Source organism: Molothrus ater, chromosome 10 (assembly GCF_012460135.2).
Source record: "Molothrus ater isolate BHLD 08-10-18 breed brown headed cowbird chromosome 10, BPBGC_Mater_1.1, whole genome shotgun sequence".
Lineage (NCBI taxonomy): Eukaryota > Metazoa > Chordata > Aves > Passeriformes > Icteridae > Molothrus > Molothrus ater.
Window position 1 is genome coordinate 6597546 of NC_050487.2, and position 19784 is coordinate 6617329.

Consider the following 19784-nt stretch of genomic DNA (forward strand, 5'->3'; position numbering starts at 1 on the left):
GGCGGCGCACCCGCCATCTTGTGTTGTTGGGTTGAGGAGCCGCCGCGGCTGTGAGGGACTCTCCGCCCGGGAGCGCAGGTAACGCCGTCCCGCCGCTGCCCGGCCCCGCCGCTGCCCCGGCCGTCCCCACCACGCCCCCGCCGCCGCGCGCCCCGCCCGACCACCGGCCCTGCCGGCGGCTCCCGTCCGCCTCGGCTGCCGCAGCACCGAGGCGCCCCGCGGCCTAACCGGGAGGCGAGGCCGCCCAAGGGGGGTGGGGGGGTGCGCCTGGAGGGCCCCCCTGCGCTCCCCATGGGCCTCTGCAGGGGTCGTTGGAGCTGGGGCGAGCGGGCCTTGAGCTCTCCGTGCGGGTCCTTGGTACTTGTCAGGCGGCGGCGGGGCGCCCGCCGCTCCTCAGCGCCCTCCGGGGCCGTCTCCCCTCGCACTGACCCTTGTGAACTCGCTCGTCCCCTCCCAGCCCAGCGGCAGCGCCGCGGTGAGCCCCGCTTCGAGCACGCCCGGCCCTGTCGGGTTACACTGGCCGAGGAAGGAGGGAGCTCCGAGCCTTCCCCCGCGCAGGCAGCAGGGTGCTGGGAGCAGCGGTGACCGGCAGTGTTTGACTGGAGAAGCCTTGGCAGGCTGAAGAAAGCATCGATCACAATTGTGTACGTTTGGTATTGATCCAAGACAAGTAGTTTCAGTGTCAACAGAGTACTTACGGCTTTTTCAGTTCTCTCTGATTGCACTTTGAGTTGGGACAAGGTGTAGGCCAAAAGGAGGTATTGCCAAGTAGTGCTCCTGGAATAAAAATCCACGTTTCCCCCAGTAACATTCAGTTCAACGTTCGTGGTGTGCTGCTTTTACTGTAATTCTTGAATTTCTGTTTGCTTGGGGGGATGGGAAAAGGACTTTTGAATTCTGATTATATTCCTCTAACTTCTTGCTGCACATTTTATTTTCTTGCTTCAGGAGCTGACTTGGGCAAGTTCCTGGAAAGTACGTGTGAATTTTTTTTCTTATGATTCTGCTGGTTGCTTTTGTTCTTAAGAAACTCTTTAATAAACAAAAATTAATTTGCTGTTCTGTGAATGGAGCATTTGGTTGATACACAGTGTGATAATTGGAAACCTTTGTAAACAAAATTGGTTGCAGTTGTCACCAACAAAAGCTTTGTTTTGCTAGTTTTAAGTTTTGTTATTGGGTGGTGACTGCAGTGGATAATAAGAGCATTATTGCTATGAGGTGTTGGTTTTCTTGCCATGCATTTGAATAGGTATCCTTTGAGCAGTTAGTTGATGCCGGTGTAAAAATGTGTGACCTAATTAATCCTGGAGGTGCTAGCAGAAATGTTGAGTGTCCATGGCCCCATCTGCACCTGCTTTGCTCCCCAGGTTCATGTAGTTGTACAAGTCAGTTGATATCAGTGGTTGTGTGCCTGGTGTTAATTTCTGAATGAATGTGTGATTTAAAAAAAATAAAGTTTCTGTCTAATAGTCTGCTGGATTAAAATGAAGGCAGAATTTTAGCCCTGGAACTTGGATGTCACCTTTTATTTTGAGACTTTGATAAACTGCTTCAGTATCTGGCAATATTGTGTGTAAATACTGGGGTTGAATGGTTTTAAGAGCTTCTCAGGCTCTCCCAGCCCCTGGATACAGGAATGTGCCTGGGGACACCTGCTCACTGTATTTATTTTGGGGCCTTTTTATGAATGGTTTCTTGAGCCTGTGTTTTAAACCATCAGCATAGAACTAAAATGCAATGTGGGTTTTGGAGCAGCAATGATTTGTTTCACAGGGTGCTTAAAAAAATTTGGTACCCCAGTGAAAACTTGGACTCTTACTTTTGTTACAGGTGTTGACCTTGAGGATTGTAAAATATCCTCAGGTGCTCCTGTTTGCATTTTTGCTTGTGTTTCTAAAACATATAGTAAACTAAAACTATGATCCCTGTGATTATGTAAGTGAAAAAAATGCTTGTAAATAGACAGTTGAGGGCTTTGTCATTAGTTTTTTCCTTCCTGTTTTACTCCTCAGTTGAGGAAAAAAACTGTAAAAAGGGAGTGCAAAGTAGGTTTTTGGTTTTTTTAAGGAATTGAGCACCACTGTATCTCTCATGTCTGAATGAAGTTCTGTCACTGGAATTCCTCATACCTGAATGTAAGAAAAAAATCAGTAGTTTTTTTAAGATCTATAGATACTTCATTAAAATAAAAACAACCCTAGATGTCAGAGTCCCATGGAACAAATTGTTGGTACAGATGAGTGGCTGAAGGCTTTGCTGGTATATCTCTGTGCTGAAAGATCTTTCCATGTAAACCTGAAAGGGAAAACACTGGTTCACAGTAACTGATGAAGATGAGCTGGGTACTATGATCTGTGCTTTCCCCTTTGGCCTCTCTGCTCATTTATTTTTTTTTTAATTTCTAAGAATGTGAAATCTCATTTTGGCTACTTTTGTCTGGTCTTGCAAGTTCGAGTAACTGTCATATATATGGTTCTTATTCTTTCATTGAGGTCTTTAAAATTCTTCCCTAGGACTCTTCAAAGTATGGTATTAAGTTCTCTCATAGTCTGATTTAGAAAAAAAAAATCAATTTCCTAGCAATTTTTTCTTAATTCTTCTTTTTCTCTTATTTTTTGCCCCTTCAGTGCTTCTGCTCAAAGATTAGTGGAGATAAACTATATATAATTCATGATTATAGATAGAGCCATGGGGCAGAGCAAGGGAGCCTTCTCCCTACAGAGCTTCCTAGAGAGCCATTGGATGCTTTGGTGAGGAGAAACATTTTTCTTTGTTTACTGGGGAAGCATTTGCCTTGAAAGGGACTCTTGCTTTGTGTGGTTTTCTCATCAATTTATTTTAATTAATAGAGTGACATTTGAAAGGCAAGGTGTGTGAAATGCTGCAGGGGGGATGGGGTTTGATCTTTTGAGAATTAAGTCGGTTTCCTGCCCAGATTAGCCTCTCCTTGTATCTCTTGCTCTCAACACCAGAACGTTTTTTTTGTTTGCATAAGGGATCTGGCTTGAAAATCACCAGAAGTGAGAAAATGTAGCAAGTTTGCTCAAGGTGTGCCTAAGTTATGGATGGAACTAAGAATTAAGTGCTTTAAGTGACAAGGTCTGTACAGTATTGGCCCTCTTGTGGTTGGTGGCAATATGTGTGTGGATATATATAACCAGTTCATCATGGGCATGTTTAATACCATTATTTTTTTTATGTTTAGCTCAGATGGCAGCTGGAGATTGTAGCAGGCTGAGGTCTTTGCATTGCTTTGTTAGGAGCTGAGATTGCCACTGTGTGTTGATTACAAAATGTGTCCACTTCTCTTTTTTAGCAGAGGGAGGGCTTTCATTCCATTTCCTCTAAAGGTGATTAAGCATTCCTTGAATTTGGACACGCTAGACATGGCTTGGTGCCTGCATGGGAAGCTAGGCTGCCATTGAAATTTTTCTTTGCCTCTCTTCTTTTTTAAATGGGAAGGATGCATAGAATTGTTTTGATGCATCTGAGGTTTTTCCCAAGCATGAAATCAAAGTGTGTTTTTTCAGGAGTGAGCCTCTCCTGTAATCCTTAAAGCTTGTAATATATAGAAGCTGGATATGTAGACCTCAGGATTATGAGAAAAGCAGAAGGAATCCCATGAGCTGTGTAGAGGTTGTAGAGTGTGTAGGTCAGTGAAAGTTTTTGATGGCTATTTAGAGAATTGTTTTAAAATACTGTGTTGTTGACTGCTTTCTGGATCACTTTCTAATTTTTGATCATCTCAGTTATTAAAACAGATCGTTATCATAATTCTCTTTTTGGCATATGTTTAAAAAATTTAGGGAAATAAAGAGCATAACTTGATGGCTTTAGTAGGTCTGCTTGTATATGTAGTTTGTCATTATGAACAGATAAAGCTTCCATATACAGTTACAAAAACTGTTTAGAAAGATATTTTTGTATTGTTAGATAGTTACTATTCCAGTGAGACTAAGCATGATGCACTACAGTTTGTGTTTTGTTACTTGAAATGTTGTCCTTTTTATTCAGTAGACAAATACCTGTTTCAGGTTCTGGTTACAATGAAACAGTTTCTTTTATGTTCCTTCTCTTCCTGACAATACATGCATGTTGCACTCTGTTAGTAGTATTTTATGGTAAAGATACTGGCCTGTGTGACTGGGAGACTCAGAGGGTATAGATGTCCATGGGTTGGTCAGTTTGGGTGAAAGCAGATGGGATCCATGTGTGGTGGGGTGTCCATTCAGACTGGAAGAAACAAGGAGGAGATACACTCTGGACACTGCAGAGATGACTTTGGCTTTGTGATGAAATTTGTGATGATAGATAGCTGAATAGCTGAATTTATGTGCATTCAGTCTTAGAGTCAGAATGTCATGTGGAAGGAGTTGGTTTGGCTGGCAAATAATGGATTTATAAAGTGATTTTTGGAGCCATGTGTGTTAGAATCTGAGGATGATTTAGTTGGAAGAGCCTTTGGTGGTTGTCTGCTCCAGCCTCCTGCACAAAGCAGGGCTGACGTCAGTGTTAGACTGTGTGTGACAGAAAGTGAGTGAGGCTGATCATGGAATAGCATATGGCAAGGTTTTTATGTAAAAACATTTCATAACTTGACTTAATAAATCAGATGCCCCATTCAACCACCATTAAAACAGGTGGAAAGCTTTCATGGTAGGCTTAGTTAATGCTGAATCATCTGCATATGTGATTTTCTCTTTAACACTGAGTTTTAAGAGTACTAAGGCCAGGATCAGGCTAACATGACAAGTCAATTTACAAAGATATAATTCTTAGATCAAATTAAGTGAATTTTTTGGCAAATTTTGCAAAAATGGATATGCTATTAAAAAGTATTATAGTTCATATGTAGTATGCAGTCTGATAGACATGCTGATTCTCTCTGTTAGAATATTTTATTAAACACTCACTGTTGAATGTTTGTTTCCTGAAGTTTAGGATGTCTCAGAACTGCAAGAGCAGGAAACCTTAAGGAACAGGGTAGGAGGGGAGGGAGAGAATATCCAAAGGCCAAAGAAGCTGGTTATTTAAATGATATGTTAAAAACGAACCCCTGAACCTCTCAGCCCCCCAGATCTCTTAACTCAGTGGTTGTTGTCAGTGACCGTAGTCTGAAGCTGTGTTCCTCCACTTTGAAAACATTATGGGTATATAATGTGTATGGTGCACTGGGGTTTTGGTTGCATTCACAGTATGGCTTCTGGCCCTGCTGGGGAGCAGCTAGACAGACTTGGCATCTTGATCTGTCATGCCTTGTGGAAGGGCACAGGTGAAATAGTTATCTACCAGCAAGTTTTCCATGTACAAGGTAGACAGATGGGAAAGTGATTTTTGTTTGCTTTGTTTTTAAGCTGGAAAGTGAGCTCTAGCCAGGATTTTGGGATAGGATTTGGAATGAGAAGCATTTGTGTTCCAGCCAGTGGCAAGGCCAAGGGTGTGGTTCCCTGACTCTGCTTGGAGTTTAATCGCTGGTGTCTGCCTTTGCCTGGAGTCTGGTAATGAAGGTGGAGGTCACGCTGTGTTCTGGTGGGGGAATTGGGAAAAGTGTTCACCTTTGGCTGTGTGCAGGTGAAGCAAGAAGTGGAAACTCTCCAGCCTACATCTAACCACCAAGTTCACAATAGTAGGTGGAAAGGAGGAGAACATCTTGAGTTGTGTTACTTAATGTTCTCAATTCTTTTTTGATTTGGTTATCAGGTGTGTAGGTCTTGTTTGTCTCTTGTGTCAGTTCTGTCCTTGAAGGGCTACTTGTATTTGTCCTTCTTGACTAGGGGTGCAACACGTTGCAAGCTGAGGTGCTCCATAAAGCTTTAGGTGCACCTGTGCAGTGAGCAGGGGAGTGCCAGTTTTAAAGTGCTGTTTGAGGTAGTCATGGACAATTTCTGATCAGAAATTGCCAAGAGATTGAAATACTTTGGCAAGGGTTTGAGACAGGGAGGTTATAAGGCTTCAAGAGATCTAGAAATGTAAGTGTAATAATAGAGGCACAGTTTCTGGAGAAGTGGATGGTTTGGACATTGCTCCCTTAGGAAGAGCTTTCTGGTGTGTGGGTAGATAGGCCTTGGAAAATTCACGTCTTTATCAGGAATCAAGTTTGGTAAGCCAGAAGGGACTCCTGTGACTCGTCTGGCATCTTGTATAATGTGACTAATAGGTTTTTTCTTTCTCTGATTAATTTTCTGTTTAAACTAGAACATACTTAGTAGAACTATTTTCACATTGATCTAAAATAAGGTAGCTTTGTTGATTATCTCCAAAAGTTTTCCTTCAGTGAATCAACTTGGATCTTCTGATATTTTTACCTGAAGTGATCATTTACAGACTAAGATACTTAATTTTTTCTCAAAGCTCAATAAATAGAGCTTTAGTATGTTGTTGGTGTTTTTCCTTCTCACTGTAGGGCACATCTGTCAGATTCTATCAATTTTTGAACACCTGATTTATCAGCTCTTTTGCTCCTTACAACAGAAAGGGCACAGTATCACTTCAGTGGTAAAATTTGGTGTATATTTACTCTGCATTTTTGTTTTCTTGGATTAAGTGGTTTTTGTTAGCTCTTCTTAATGTAATACATCTCAGCATGGTTGCAGGACTGTGTTTTTCCAGAATAGTCTTACATTTCTTATATATCACCTGTGTTTTCTGCTTGTGAGTCTCTTGACTTTGCCTTATTCAGTGCAACCTGCTGTACTGGACTGAGTCATTGAATAATTCATGGTGGTACTATTGATGATGTGTCATTTCCATTATTTACCATATCCATGTTTGTCATCCTTAGGTTTTAGAAGTTTTGTGGCCAATGTTACAGACTGTAGAAGATAGCTTCTTACCTCTTAGTTGGTTTTGAGAATTTTGTTCTGTCTGAGATGAGTTGTTGTAGATTCTTTGGAAGAGAAGAAAACTTAGGTTATGATGATTTGAGATTTTTTGTGTGGTTCTAAATGATTTTGTCCTTTTTAACATTCTACTGAATTGAAATGTCCTACAGAAGTTAAAATTTATCTACTTGCTCAAGCAATGACTTTTCTGTTCTTACAAAAGTATATTTTGATTGCATGTCTTCCATAAATCTATGTTGCCTGGCCTTAATTATGTCAGTGTCCTTTAATCAGTGTTGTCTGCTTTAGCCAGTGATTAATATCAAACAGGTTGTGTAGCCACCTGAGTCATCCTGTTTACCATTGTACTTCAAAGGTGGCTTTCATACAGTTGTGGATCATCCTTAATATTTCAAAATTTAGAGAAAATCAGCATTAATTTTTCAGTGAACCTGTTAATTTTTTAAAAACCCAGTTACTGGCACTGACATTAGCTAGCTCTAGTAGCTGCCTGTGGAATGTTTTCTTGCTTGTGGAAGGTGAAGTTTTCTCATCTTGATGTAATGTTGCTGTTGAATGGTGGAACACTACTGTTAAATTCCTTCTCCATATTTCTTTAAGGACAACCCACTTCCTTCCACTTAAGACTTTTCGTGTTGGATTTCTGTTGTGATCTTTGGTTCTCACATTTTCATCCAGTTTCTATGTTTGAAAGACTCTTTCAGACCTTCAGTAGCAACAGAACTATCTTGAAAGGAAAGGATACTTTTCTTCTTAAACTTCTCTGATCAAAGAGTAGACCATTTAAAAATAAAATAGCTGTGTATAGAAAGGATCAGTGGTATGCATTTTTCAAGGTTTAGCTTTCCAAAGTTAATTAAAAACCTAAGCATGCAGTGGTCCCAAAGCTATAAATTGCAATGACAGTCCAAATCTTTATTTTTTTTTTTTGTCTGCAGAAAAGATTAGATTGTCAGACCTGAATGCAGCCTAGGCTTAACTTAGAATGCCAAGAACCTCTCTCTTGGTAGTCTCTACCCAGAACATCATGGTGAACAGATAGTCATGTGCTACTAGCTGAGGGAATTCTGTAATGGAAATGTAGGAATTCAGCATTGCCTGAAAGTCTTAATGCAGGTGCCCATCAGTAATAAATGAACCTTAATTTTATTATGTGAGCTTGAGCAAAGTCTGGAAAATGTGGTAGTTTTGATATTTCAAATCTCTGAAAACAGCTTTTTGGCTAGATATTTATTAGCTAGCTGTATGTTTTACATAAGATACCAGAGGTTATGGGCAAAATGTGGTGCCACAGTAATTGTTGACCTTCAACTGAAACATCTTACACATTTTAACACATAAATCTAGCTAGTAGAATCAAGTTCTGGCTTGTGTCTGTAGCAGATATTTGAGAGCTTTAATACATTTGTAAAGTACTAAATAGTGAGCTTGAAAAATAATTTAAGAAACTAAGCTTGGTAAGATAGCCATTGTTCCTAAAGTAAGCCAGTGAAATGAGTGTTGCTGATGGCAGCTTCTGCATGTATAATATTACCTGTTAATTGTGAGTGAAAGCCACTTAAAGGCTTCATGTTATTAGATTACAGTTTGTGTCTGTTCATAGGGTGGACTTCTGATTCTCAAAGTACTAAACAGCTGACAAAATAGGGTTTTTTTCCCCTTGCCAGCCTCCAGGTTGTTGGTGGGGTTGATGTGATTTCTCTTTTCACTCCTGCATGCTGATGGCAAGTTGGTGGCTGGTTGTGGCTGTCACCTCAGGAAAATAGGGTCCCAATTCCATTTTGCCCTAAAAATATGCAGGAAAACCCCAACTGTTTGTAGGGTTGCACTGGCACCTGATCAAGTATTGACCTTATTTGAAGAAAACTTGGAAAAATGTTCCAGTTTGGAGGAGTGGTGGGAAGCACCAGGTAGCTGCCTTGGCCAAGCAGTGGTATTAACTTGCCACTATCAAAATATTGCCTCAGTTTCTTGCTTCACCTTGAGGCTGCCCATGTGCTCTCTGCCCATGTAAAATCTGTACTGTGGAGATTCCTGCATGAATAACCTTTGATTTGTAGAAAACCTCAACTCACAAAACTAGCTCTTCAGAAAGGGGCTTTTCCCTCATCAAACTATATCAAGGAGGAAATATTAGGTATATGTTATTTTTGTAATTTGCCATCCTTGATTAATAAGGGAGCAGCATTTTAATAAATACCAAAATCAACATTTCTGTTATTAATACTGAATTTTAAGACCCAGAAGAATGATCTAGATAATAAAGATGTGATAAGTTTACCATTTTGGCTAAGCAAAAAGCGTGAAGTTGGTGACCTGATCATTCATTCCCGTCTCTGAATTCCTCATCCTTTTTCTTGCTCCACCCTGACTTTCTCCTCCTGTGATGCGAGTGCTGCCTTGTCCACTCCAACTTGCCTTTCCAGTTAGTGCAGCTTCTCCTGCACACGAGCCAGGTGTGGTGTGCAGTCACTGGCAGAGGCTCCTCTCAGGTTGGTCTCCATGCTCTCCCCTTTTGGCTGCCACTTCGAGAGCCAGCAGAAGCAGCACAGGGTTTCCACTCCCTTTGTTTTATCTGCTCTCATGTGGCTTTAGTGTTTTCCTCTGGTGCACTTGCTGTCTTAGCTTTCCTGAGCCTTTTCCCTGTTCTTTGCCCTCCCTCTCCCAAATCATTGCCCATTTCCAGGGTGTCTCTTGTCCAATATTTTTCTCCCAGACTTGCCTGTAATTCCTTTTTAATGTGTGTTTTATTTCTGGGTAATGTTGCCTGTTCATTTCACCTGTCACATCTGTTCAGATCACATGCATGTCTGGTTTATTCTGTTTCAGAGGGGATGTGTTCAGTACAATTTCAATCGCTTACAGTTGTCTTGTTTTCAGTTCACAATTCATACAGTCAGAACTTTTAGGGATGGAGTAACTTAGCTGAGTGCAGTACAGAAGAGGAAGAGTTCACAAAACAAAGTGTGGTGGCCAAAATGAGGGAAAGGGAAAGCCATTCAGCAGCTCACTGGGATGAGACTAGCATTAGAAGTCTAGTAGAGAAACATGACAGCATCCTCAATATTTTGGGAAGATAATGCAGAGGCTGAACAGTGGGGCCAAGTGGGTCCAGAACCAGTGAACAGCTTGGTCCTAACTGGGTTTTAGTGCTTTGTCCTTGTATCTGATGTTTTTGTTGTTTAACCCTGAATGCCAGCCTTTTTGGCATTACTGATACTAGACTAGCTTTGATGTTAGGAGTTAAAGATCCCAGGTTCCCTGGTGATTCACATGGATTGATCTGAAAACTCTCCACCCCACGCAGCCCCAGCAGAAGGGTTACAGGCATTGCAGGGATGGAGGGACAGCCATCCAATTAAGGCTGCTAGGAATTGTGTTAGAGGCTTCTTTCTGCCCAAGTGTGCATGATGGTTTACTTGAATTGCCCCACAGTATTTTCTCTTGTGGCTGTTGCATATTGTCTTTGGGTATCTCACCTTATATTCTGATATGCAGGGTGGTGAATGGATATAGCTTGAATGTTCTCATGAGCTGTAAGCCCTTCAAAAAGGCAACTCAGATCAGACCAAAATCATCTCAGACTAGGCCTGTGAGAATATCTGGGTATTTTTGTATTAGCTTTTGGTGCAAGTAGTAAGAGTAATTCCATTTAGTTGTCTAGAATTATTGTGAAAATAAAACCATTAAGATTTGTATATAATTTACTTTGTGTATGGGATAAAGAAGACACAGCATGTTGCTAAAATACATAAGCCAAACATTAGTTGGTGGGTTTAGACTGCAGGGAGTTTATAAGCATTTGTAATCTTATGCCCAGAGTATTTGGGTGAAATCTGCTCAAGCAATTTTAGCATATTTCATTTTAGCATGCTTTGTCATTTTCTCACTTTGAGAGTCTTGATTTATTTTCTTTAATATCATTACTTCTGTGGAATAAATAGAAGGGAAACAAGCTTCCTTTGTTTACTTTTGTCTGGCTTTTTTTTCAGTAACGCCCTTTCCACCTCTATCTCCCTGGATTTTGTTTTTCATCACCCTTTCATGCAAAGTATAGACAAACTCATGAAGTTCCTTATTTAGTCCCTGGATCTGCTAAGGAATGTGGTTCTGATAGAGCAAAATTCCCTCCCTGGTGCTATGGGTTCTTGAATTCTAATCAACCAGTGTCTGAAGATGATGCTTCAAATTCTTCTTTCTCTTGGGCTTTACCTACAGTGTGTTTGGTTTTTAAAAAACCAACCTATCTTCCTCTGCAGATCTGGATTTGGCTGCTGCTGGAAGGAAAGAGGAGCTGTATTTATTGCATGAAAGGGCACTCCTCCAGAACTGCCTGGGCTGGACTTGTTCTGTTAGGGAAAAGTTACTTTACCTTAGTCTTGTTCTTTCCCTCCTCTATGGCTTCATCTGCTCTCATCCATACACTCTGGATATGTAGGAGCTTGACTTGAGCCTTGCTAGTGTCTGCAGGAGTTACCTTGGCTAATAGTAATGAAATCAGCGGGAGTCTGAACTTATGCATTTCTTTTGCCTAATAAAACCAAGAGTGAAAGAAATACTGTCATTTGCCTGCAGAATTTTGGAGTATTTGGTAGCATTGGATGTACTCAATCTTTAGAAGGCTTATTTTTCAAGAATGAGCAGTGGAAAATTCTTGAATACTCTGCCACTCAGCTGGCAAATCTGTCTTGCTGTAATTCTAGTGGGGTTTTTATCCTCTTGTAATTGTCAGGAAGCAGCAATTCTGTTAATTAAGCATTACTGTTCTTGGAGGAGAGGATTATGCATCAAGTTCTCTGTGTTTGTACAAATTGTTTCCTCAGACACCCTAATCCAGTGTCCTGTTTGAGCTGTTAAAAGAGGGATTTAGGGAAGAAATCTTGATGCAGTTGCTCCTATATTACTAAATCAGTCTGTGTTGGAAAGCTGAAATGGATTCCTTAAAAAAAAATTCACTGTAGTCAGTTTTTTCACTTCTTTGCATGACCAGGTGTGCTTTTGTGTTTTGAATTAATCTGTGAAGGGCTGTAGCAATCCAGCTGTTTTCATAATAAATATCTTTATTTTTCAGGTTCACACTTTTTAAAAAAGAGGAATAGAACAGGAAAAAATGGCAGCAGAAACTCAGACACTTAACTTTGGGCCTGAATGGTAAGTTTTGTCTATTTTGTCAGACTCCAGAACTTGTTTAAAAGGACTTTTTTTTTTTTCCTTTGGAGCAGAATTGATTATGAGACTGAATGGGATATACTATCTTTATTTTGTCCTGTTTTGCCTTAGTCCCTGGCCTGTGATCTAAAGCAATGTTATAAAATTAGTCTTCATTTTGTGAATTGGCATTGTGTAGGAATTGAGTTGGGCTTTTTGTTATGTTAATGCATAATATTTACCTTGCTGCCAAGCATTTGAAGGAGGAATAATGTTTATGATCTCAGAGGTATGCACAGAATAATTGAAGATGTGCTTGTTCAGTCTTTCTGTGTGATGAATGTTAAAAAGGAAGTTCCTAAACTCTCCTCACTATACTTAAATCTACAGCTAAGCAAGCTTTTTCTTTTTCCAGTTTTAAAAAACTGAATCCCTGTATGGAATATGGGAAAAATGTGGGTTTTGTGTCAGTGTCCTGCACATTTGTATTGAAAAGTGTCAGGAAAAGAGAGCTGTTGTGTTCAAGGCACTCCATGCTGTCATTTAATTTTGTCAGCTGTTAGTTTTACAGCTTGTCTGACAGGCATTGTCCTGGCTTTTGTAAAAGAGCAATTGCACAGGTGTGATTATTCAGTATTTGTTCCAATTTCTTGTTAAAGTATTGGTGAGTTCAGTTACAAGCAAGAATTGTGAATGCTGTGGTTTCTGAAGAGTGTTTGATGTCCAAGTGTGTGAATGGGAATGCAGAGTGGTTATAGGAAATAGAGTTGCTGCAGAGCATGTGATAGAGCTGTTACTTGAATACATTCACTTTTGCTGACACATTTCTATACACAATATACAGAAATTGGAGAGGATTCAGTGAAGAAGTAAGACATGATTTGCAGCCTGTGAAACAATGAGAGCTCAGTCTATTTTGTTAGAATGAAAGAAGGTTAAAGCATGAATTTATCAATATCTATAAATATACCCACCAGGCAGATATCTTGTGCTGGAGTGTTCTTCAGTGTAAGACACAGACATGATTACGTTCTTGATGGATGGAAGCCAAAGTTATATTAAAAAAGAGAAGGGGGAAGACGATTCTAAAAAAAGCATATATTTCAACAGTAACTTAATTGCTGTGTCACAGTGAGGGGACTGTCATAGTGAGTCTCCAGTTAGTTTAAAAACTAGATTATGTATGGAAACGTATATTATACTTCAGTGAATTAGTGTATTTTTACATAAAGAACATAAGATTTATAATTTTTCTTTTGGCTTGTGGTATAGTCATGACTGTCACATAAGCTGCTGTATCACTTAACAGTGAGACTCTGGGTCACGTTTTGATCTGATTGGTGTTGAACAAAGCACTGAGCCATCAAAGCCTTTAAATAATTCTTCTGCAGGCACGAATTGTTTGGAAGTGGTATGTAGAGGAACTGCCACGGGGTGGCACCAAACTAAAGAAATAACATCAGCTTTTGACTTGCAAATCGTTTTTTTCTTCTCTTCAAAGGAAAAGAAAGGACAATAAAACAAATCGAAGCATGTTTCAATAATTAGGTGAAAGGTATTCTCTGAATCACTGTTTTAATTTAGAGCTACTTCCCTGCCAAGGATTTTTTGATTGCTGAGAAGAGCTTTTACTGTTCTACTTGTGTAAGGTGCTCATCAAAGAGAATGTAAGAAAATCAGCAGGGTTTTGTTTCTTTACACACATATCCTTTTGTAAAACATTGCTCAAACTTAAAAATACCAAGGATTTGGGTAGCTGAGGAAGTGGCTGTGTAGAATGAGACTAATTCACCTGCAGAATGGGCATAATGTACAACAGTGAGGTGCTACCTGCAAGAAGTCAAGTAACTTTCCTGTGTGGGATGAGAACAAATGTATTAGCATATTTATCTGTTACCATAAAGCAGATTTATTAGATTGCTGGTTCAAGTGTCTCTGAGGTAGAGTGTCACTGTATTTTGTACATATCTTTTTATTTTATTTTTTCTTTTATTGATACCCTAAGTTAGATGTTACATGCACTCTCAAAAAATAAAAGCCATTAACTTTAATTTGTGTAAAAGGGATTTATGGCAAGGAAGGATTCCAGAGACACAAGCAGAAACTTCATTATAAAATTTACTGTGCTGTTCTGTTAAACTTGATGAAACATCTGAATAAACTCTTTCCTTAGCTTAATATTTGCTGCACTCTCTAGCACAGTAGAATTTTTCTTGGCAAAGGGAAGCTGTTGTCATTAAGGTATCCCACTGATTTGTGTGCAGCCTGTGTGAATAGCTTGGGCAAGGCTTTAGGGGGGTATAGCTGCCTTGCTGTATAGTCAGTATAAGAGTTTTCCTGGGGCGACTTGAATTCCTTGATGTGCTCATGGGAATTCTGTTATTTCTTGCTTTCCTGGCTGTGGGTGAAACAAGGGAAGTTCTTCCACTCCTCCTATTGAAGCACTGAGAGTTTTGAAGTTAAACTGTTAATGTCTTTACTTTCAGTATTGTGTTTATTTTGTTTGTGTCAAATCTGTAAACGTGCAGAGGATGGTAGCACAGGTTTGGATATTCTCAGTTCATGTTTATTGCTTTTCTGCTTCCTCTTAGGCTGCGAGCTTTGTCTAGTGGCGGGAGTGTGACATCCCCTCCTCTGTCTCCGGCCTTGCCCAAGTACAAACTAGCAGACTATCGCTATGGGAGAGAAGAAATGTTGGCACTTTTTCTAAAGGATAATAAGGTGAGCAGGAAGAGGAAGGTGCCCTTGTGTGCCTATTCCTAATGACAGTCTTGTGATTAGGAGTAGTAGTTTGTATTTTGTGATTATGGACAAAGAAATCAGATATCCCTTTCAATCCCAGAGTGAAGAGGGCTGATTGTGGGGATTTTCATGTGTGCACTTATTTGATTGCACTTTTACCAGATTCACTATGTTTTTGGGGTTTTTGTTTGTTTGTATTTTTGTTTGTGTGGGGTTTTTTTGTTTGTTTGGTTGGTTTTTTTGTTTTTTTTTTCTTCCATTTTAGGGGTAACTTCCTGTACCCCAGAGAACAAAAAAACCTGATTGCCATATTCAGTCTCACTGCCACAGATGACTGAGGGTTAAAGTCGCCTTGCAGCTGTGCAGATTTGCTTGCCTCAGTAGGATTTTATTTAATGTAGTGCATAATAGTTATTTGATTCAGCTACAAAGTCAGGCAATAAATGATATGAGCAGATCATCTGAAAAAAGCAAGAGGTCTCTATCCCATCTTATCAGTTCACTTTAGCAGGTGACTGGCCCAATGAAAGCAGTCCTCAGGTAGCTCCCTTCTCTGGGAATCAGGACACAGAAACTATGACATGTAATGCATAAGAGCAGTATAGAAAATCAACGACTTCGTTCTGGTTTCACTTCAAACAAAGATTCTCAGTGATGTAAAAGATGATACAAAATTTCAGAGATCTTTCAGGCAAATGATTAATAAACTTTGCAGTTGTAAACGTTGGGTTTTTCTTTAGATGGTGGCAGTAGTTGTTATTGTTTATTGTTACAGCAGACCTGGATGTCTGAATGCCCCTGAGAGCTTACCCTCGGGGGAGGGAGGGACTGCAAGGAGTGATGTCAAGATTATTCTTTGAGCTTGGAGTGCAGATGTGCACACACAGCTTCAAGTTCCTGACTTGGCTGTGCTGACGTTCTTGTACAACGCTGGGAGCCCTGCATTGCTTAAATAATGGATTTAAGGGCGTTGAATGTCAAAGATTTTTCTAAGTCTGTTAAGTATGGTATAGCTTAAAGCCTTGCTTTAACATGCAGAATTGTCCTGTTCTACTTCAGGAAACTGTGATTTAGATCTTGATGTTATGCTTGAATAGGTCAGCCAGTCAGAAGTCACTGTTTTTTGCAGTTTGTGTTTGTTATGTCAGATGATGCTGAGACCTCTGCTCCTGGGGCTGATTCAAACAACCCTCAAATATCCTGTGATACAGGAAGTTCTCTGATTATTCTGAATGGTCCAAAAGAGTATTATCTTATGTGTTTGCCAGAAGGGCATTATGATTAGAGTATGTCTTTCTTTTGCTATGCACACGTTTCCAGGGTGTTGAGTGATTCTAGTTATGAAGACTGAAAGGACTCTTGACAGTGGTTCAGGTCAGCTAGTGGATGTCAGAAATGTTTTTAAGCTGTTCAATTTCTAATTAAAAGCGAGACTGACTGAAAGCAGGAAGACTTCTGCTGGCACACATCTAAAAGAAAAAAAAGTCTTTAGTGTTATGAACTGAATATTTTTGGGGCAGTTGTCCATTGGCATAATTGGAGCTCAGTTGCTGTATGTAATTGGTGGTTCTTGTCCACATTCTCAAGGTTACAACTATTGATGGAGCTTCTGATTCAAAATTAATGTTAACATGTATTTTGATTTAAGTCATTAGTGTTCTCTAGTTAATCTATACATATAGTTCATTGTACTTGGCTTTTTTGAATGTTTTTTTGGTTGGTTTGGGTTTAGTCTTGTTTGAATTTTTTTTTTTTTTTTTACTTTCCTCATTGGTTATAAATTTGAGTTGCTTATTTCAAATTAAATGCAACCTCTGTGCTGTAGGTGGCAGTTTTGTTAATTAAAAATCTGGCTATAAAAATGTATTGAAGTTAAAAGCAGTAGATGAAATGTCACTTGATTCAGATTTCAGCTGCAGTGGTGTGTAAGTTTGAGTTCTGATGTCTGTGGTCTTGTGGGTGGGTGGTGCTTTGGATGCCTTGTTTGTAAGAACTTTTTTTCTGAGGGTTGTAAATTTGCAGCAGAGTTATACTCACCCCCAGTAAGAGTTACTGGAAGTACTGGGTAAAGGGAGACAGAGTTGGAAGAATAAAAATTGTGAATCAGTGTGTGTGCCATCATCCCTGAAGTAGAAATACTTGCATGTAGTAGAGTGCTCTTTTTCTTTCTTACAGATACCTTCAGACCTTCTGGATAAGGAATTTTTGCCTATTTTACAAGAGGAGCCCCTGCCACCACTGGCACTTGTACCTTTTACAGAAGAAGAACAGGTGTGTACCTTTTATTTTTAATCTTTAGATTGTTATTAGTGTAAAGACATAATAAAGAGTATGCTTCCATTAACAAAAACCATGAAATTTGAAATTAAGACATCTCACAGTGTACTAGTTTGAAAGCAAACCAGCAGGAGATTCCAAGTCAGAACTACAGTTCAATAGGAAAATTAAAATAAAGGCAGTAATACAGAAACTCTGATTTAAACTGAGAGTCAGGATACAACCTGACACCCTGTTGGTCAGGGTGGTGGCAGCAGTCTGATTAAATGGTGGCTGCAGTCCTGTGGGAGTGATGGATGTGGTTTTGTCAGAGCAATGAGCCTGTGGAAAGATCCAGTCCTTCTCTGGAGGTCCAGTGGTGCTTATTGAGCTCTGGTCCTCTGGGAATGCAGTGGTGGTGCTCTCCTGGTGTTCCAAGCCTCAGATTATATAAAGGTAGGAATGTTTGGTTCCTCCCCCTGGGTGGGGCACCTCACAGTGGGATGAAGTAATTCTGTGAGTCACAGGGCTTATGGGAGACCTTGATGGCCCTTTAGTGGCTACTGTCCCCTGGAGGGAGTTAGCAGGGATGAGTCACAGAGGAGATGAAGAACACTCCCTCACCTATTTTAACAGCTTATGAAGATGGTAATAAAATACATACCTTTGGTCGCACCTTTTCATTTTAACCTAGGACACAGAGAAAGAAATTATGAAACCATACTGTGTCAGCATAAAGTTTAAATTCTATCCATGCTCAATTATTGTCTTAAATTGGAAAAAATGGTTTTTATCCAATGTTCTGTTGAAGGTAGACAGGTTGTTAAATCAGGATCACCATCTGGGAAGTATTACCTATTTTTTAAGTATGCATCATTTTCGGATCAATGACATTTTCTACAGTTTTTTACCATCTTCTCTTTGGTAACCAGAGAATCACAAAAGTGGCTACGTTCTGTAGCCTCTGTTTTGTGTTCTTTAGAGAAATACTGAAGTTTTTTGACTGTTAACATTTATTCAGAAGATGCAGTAGTGTTAACTGCTCTGTATATAAGCAGTTTCTTTTCATCTCCTCCTTTGATGTATCTATAGGTGTATATAACCACAGAGATGGATGAGAGTGAGAACAGGTCCATAAGGATTCCATTTAAGGGATGACTGATCTGGGTAGTTTGAAATCTCTTGCTTTAAATTTGATTCTTAATGGAGAAAACTGCCCATCTTCTCTGGATGAGTGCCTCTGACTTTTGACTCTGAACTATTTCCTCTTTCTGGCTCTCAGAACTTTTGATTTTGCAGTTTCTCTCTGATCTGTCATTTTTCTTAGCACTTCTCTTACTTCATAATACTGTGGTTTGGATTTTTGTTTCTTTTGCAATAGAAGCTGAGTATTTTTACTGGCTTGAGTGATTTGATTTTTGCAGGGGTGGGTAGTGTTACTATTAGTTCTTAAGATATCAGAGCATCCTTCTTCCTTTGCCTGCCCCAGGCTGTTGTGTTCTTGAATTTTTCATTCCATTTTGTGCCTGGGTATTTTGGCATATCCTCTTCATCTCTTCCAGACTTCCTTCCTCTTCAGAGCTGGTCCATATTTCTTGTGTGTCTGTAGGATGCTGGCATTTCACACAAGATACTGATGGCTTAGGTTTTAATCAGCAGTTGGATTTGAGTTCATGTGGGTACACTGTAAGCACTTCATGTCATAGTCTTCAAAGGCAACTGAGATTGAGACTGTGCTTTTGTGGGAAGGCTTAGCTTAGCTCCTGTTCTCGAGCAGGGGGAGAAGGAGCAAGCCCCAGACATGGTCAGCCAGACATACAGTAGCACACCTGAATGTTGAACCTTTGTGTAAATGTCTTGGGGTTTATTCTTTGGCTGATGCATGGTGGAGTCCCTCAGGGAGGACTTGCAGGCTTCTTGCAGTTTAAGGGGATGCTGACTCCTGGTGTTTGTCAGGATACTCTCTGCGAGGAGTGACACGAGTTGAAGGCTATGGTATCAGTGTGCAGAGTACAGATGAGGTGGGAAGTGCTGCTGAGCTTCAGGGATGGATGTGCTCCTCTGCTGCAGTGCCTAGTGTTTCAGCAGTCTTGAAAACTCCTGAGGAGTTGGTGTATGCTGTGTCACTGCTTTTCCCTCTCCTCTTCACCTGTAATCATACAGGAGCCTTTAAACACTTTAACAATTCTCTAAAGTCTCCATAGAAATCATCATCTGGAAGAAGAAGTCCATATTCCCTTTTTAAGAAAGCTTTTGCTTTAATGCTTTCCAGGGACCCAGAGGATATCAACAATCTGGTTTTTCATGCCCTTTTTTCCCTGTCTTCATGATTGATTTGAGGTAGCAAGGGAATGGCATTTTTTGAGTTAGAAATTCTGCTGTTTGTTCCCCATGACATAGCATTGTTTAGCATTAAGAATCATCTTCAGAAGTGATTTTGAGGTGAATATTAATGGATTCACCGCTAGTGGTGATGCAGGAAAGTTCTTACAATTAAGATTGACAAAAGAGAGTTTAAAAGACCTTTTTACCCCCTCTAGGAATACTGAGGATAGAATTGTTGTCTCAGAACTCGAGAGGCAGGGCTTTGGGAGTTCTTAGAGGAGAGGCTGATCAGAGCACTGGTACTTTAGTGCAGTGTTCAGTTGCAGCTGAGCCTGTCAGGATTACTTTGGCCTTAGATTCAGAACAATTCCTGCTGTGTTGTGCACCTGATGGCACTGCAGTTTTATGTTTACTATGGGAAGAACTTGTCTCAAACTGAATTACAGGTGTATTATCTAGGGATGGTGA

General features: G+C 40.1%; 1 protein-coding gene across 12 annotated transcripts in view; it reads left to right on the plus strand.

Annotated features, from left to right (window-relative positions):
• GIGYF2 (GRB10 interacting GYF protein 2) overlaps nt 1–19784 on the plus strand; it is a 74432-nt gene continuing 54648 nt past the window's right edge. For 5 of the 12 annotated variants that reach the window (XM_054515944.1, XM_054515955.1, XM_054515949.1 and 2 more), the window contains exons 1-5: nt 22–78; nt 949–975; nt 11917–11996; nt 14585–14714; nt 16911–17006. In XM_054515944.1, the coding sequence (XP_054371919.1) occupies nt 11956–11996; nt 14585–14714; nt 16911–17006 (267 nt within the window). In that variant the 5' untranslated portion in view covers nt 22–78; nt 949–975; nt 11917–11955. Of the gene's footprint in view, nt 79–457; nt 645–948; nt 976–2688; nt 2754–11916; nt 11997–14584; nt 14715–16910; nt 17007–19784 lie in introns of those variants that run through there. The other 7 variants (XM_054515951.1, XM_054515952.1, XM_054515953.1 and 4 more) reach the window with 5 other exon arrangements.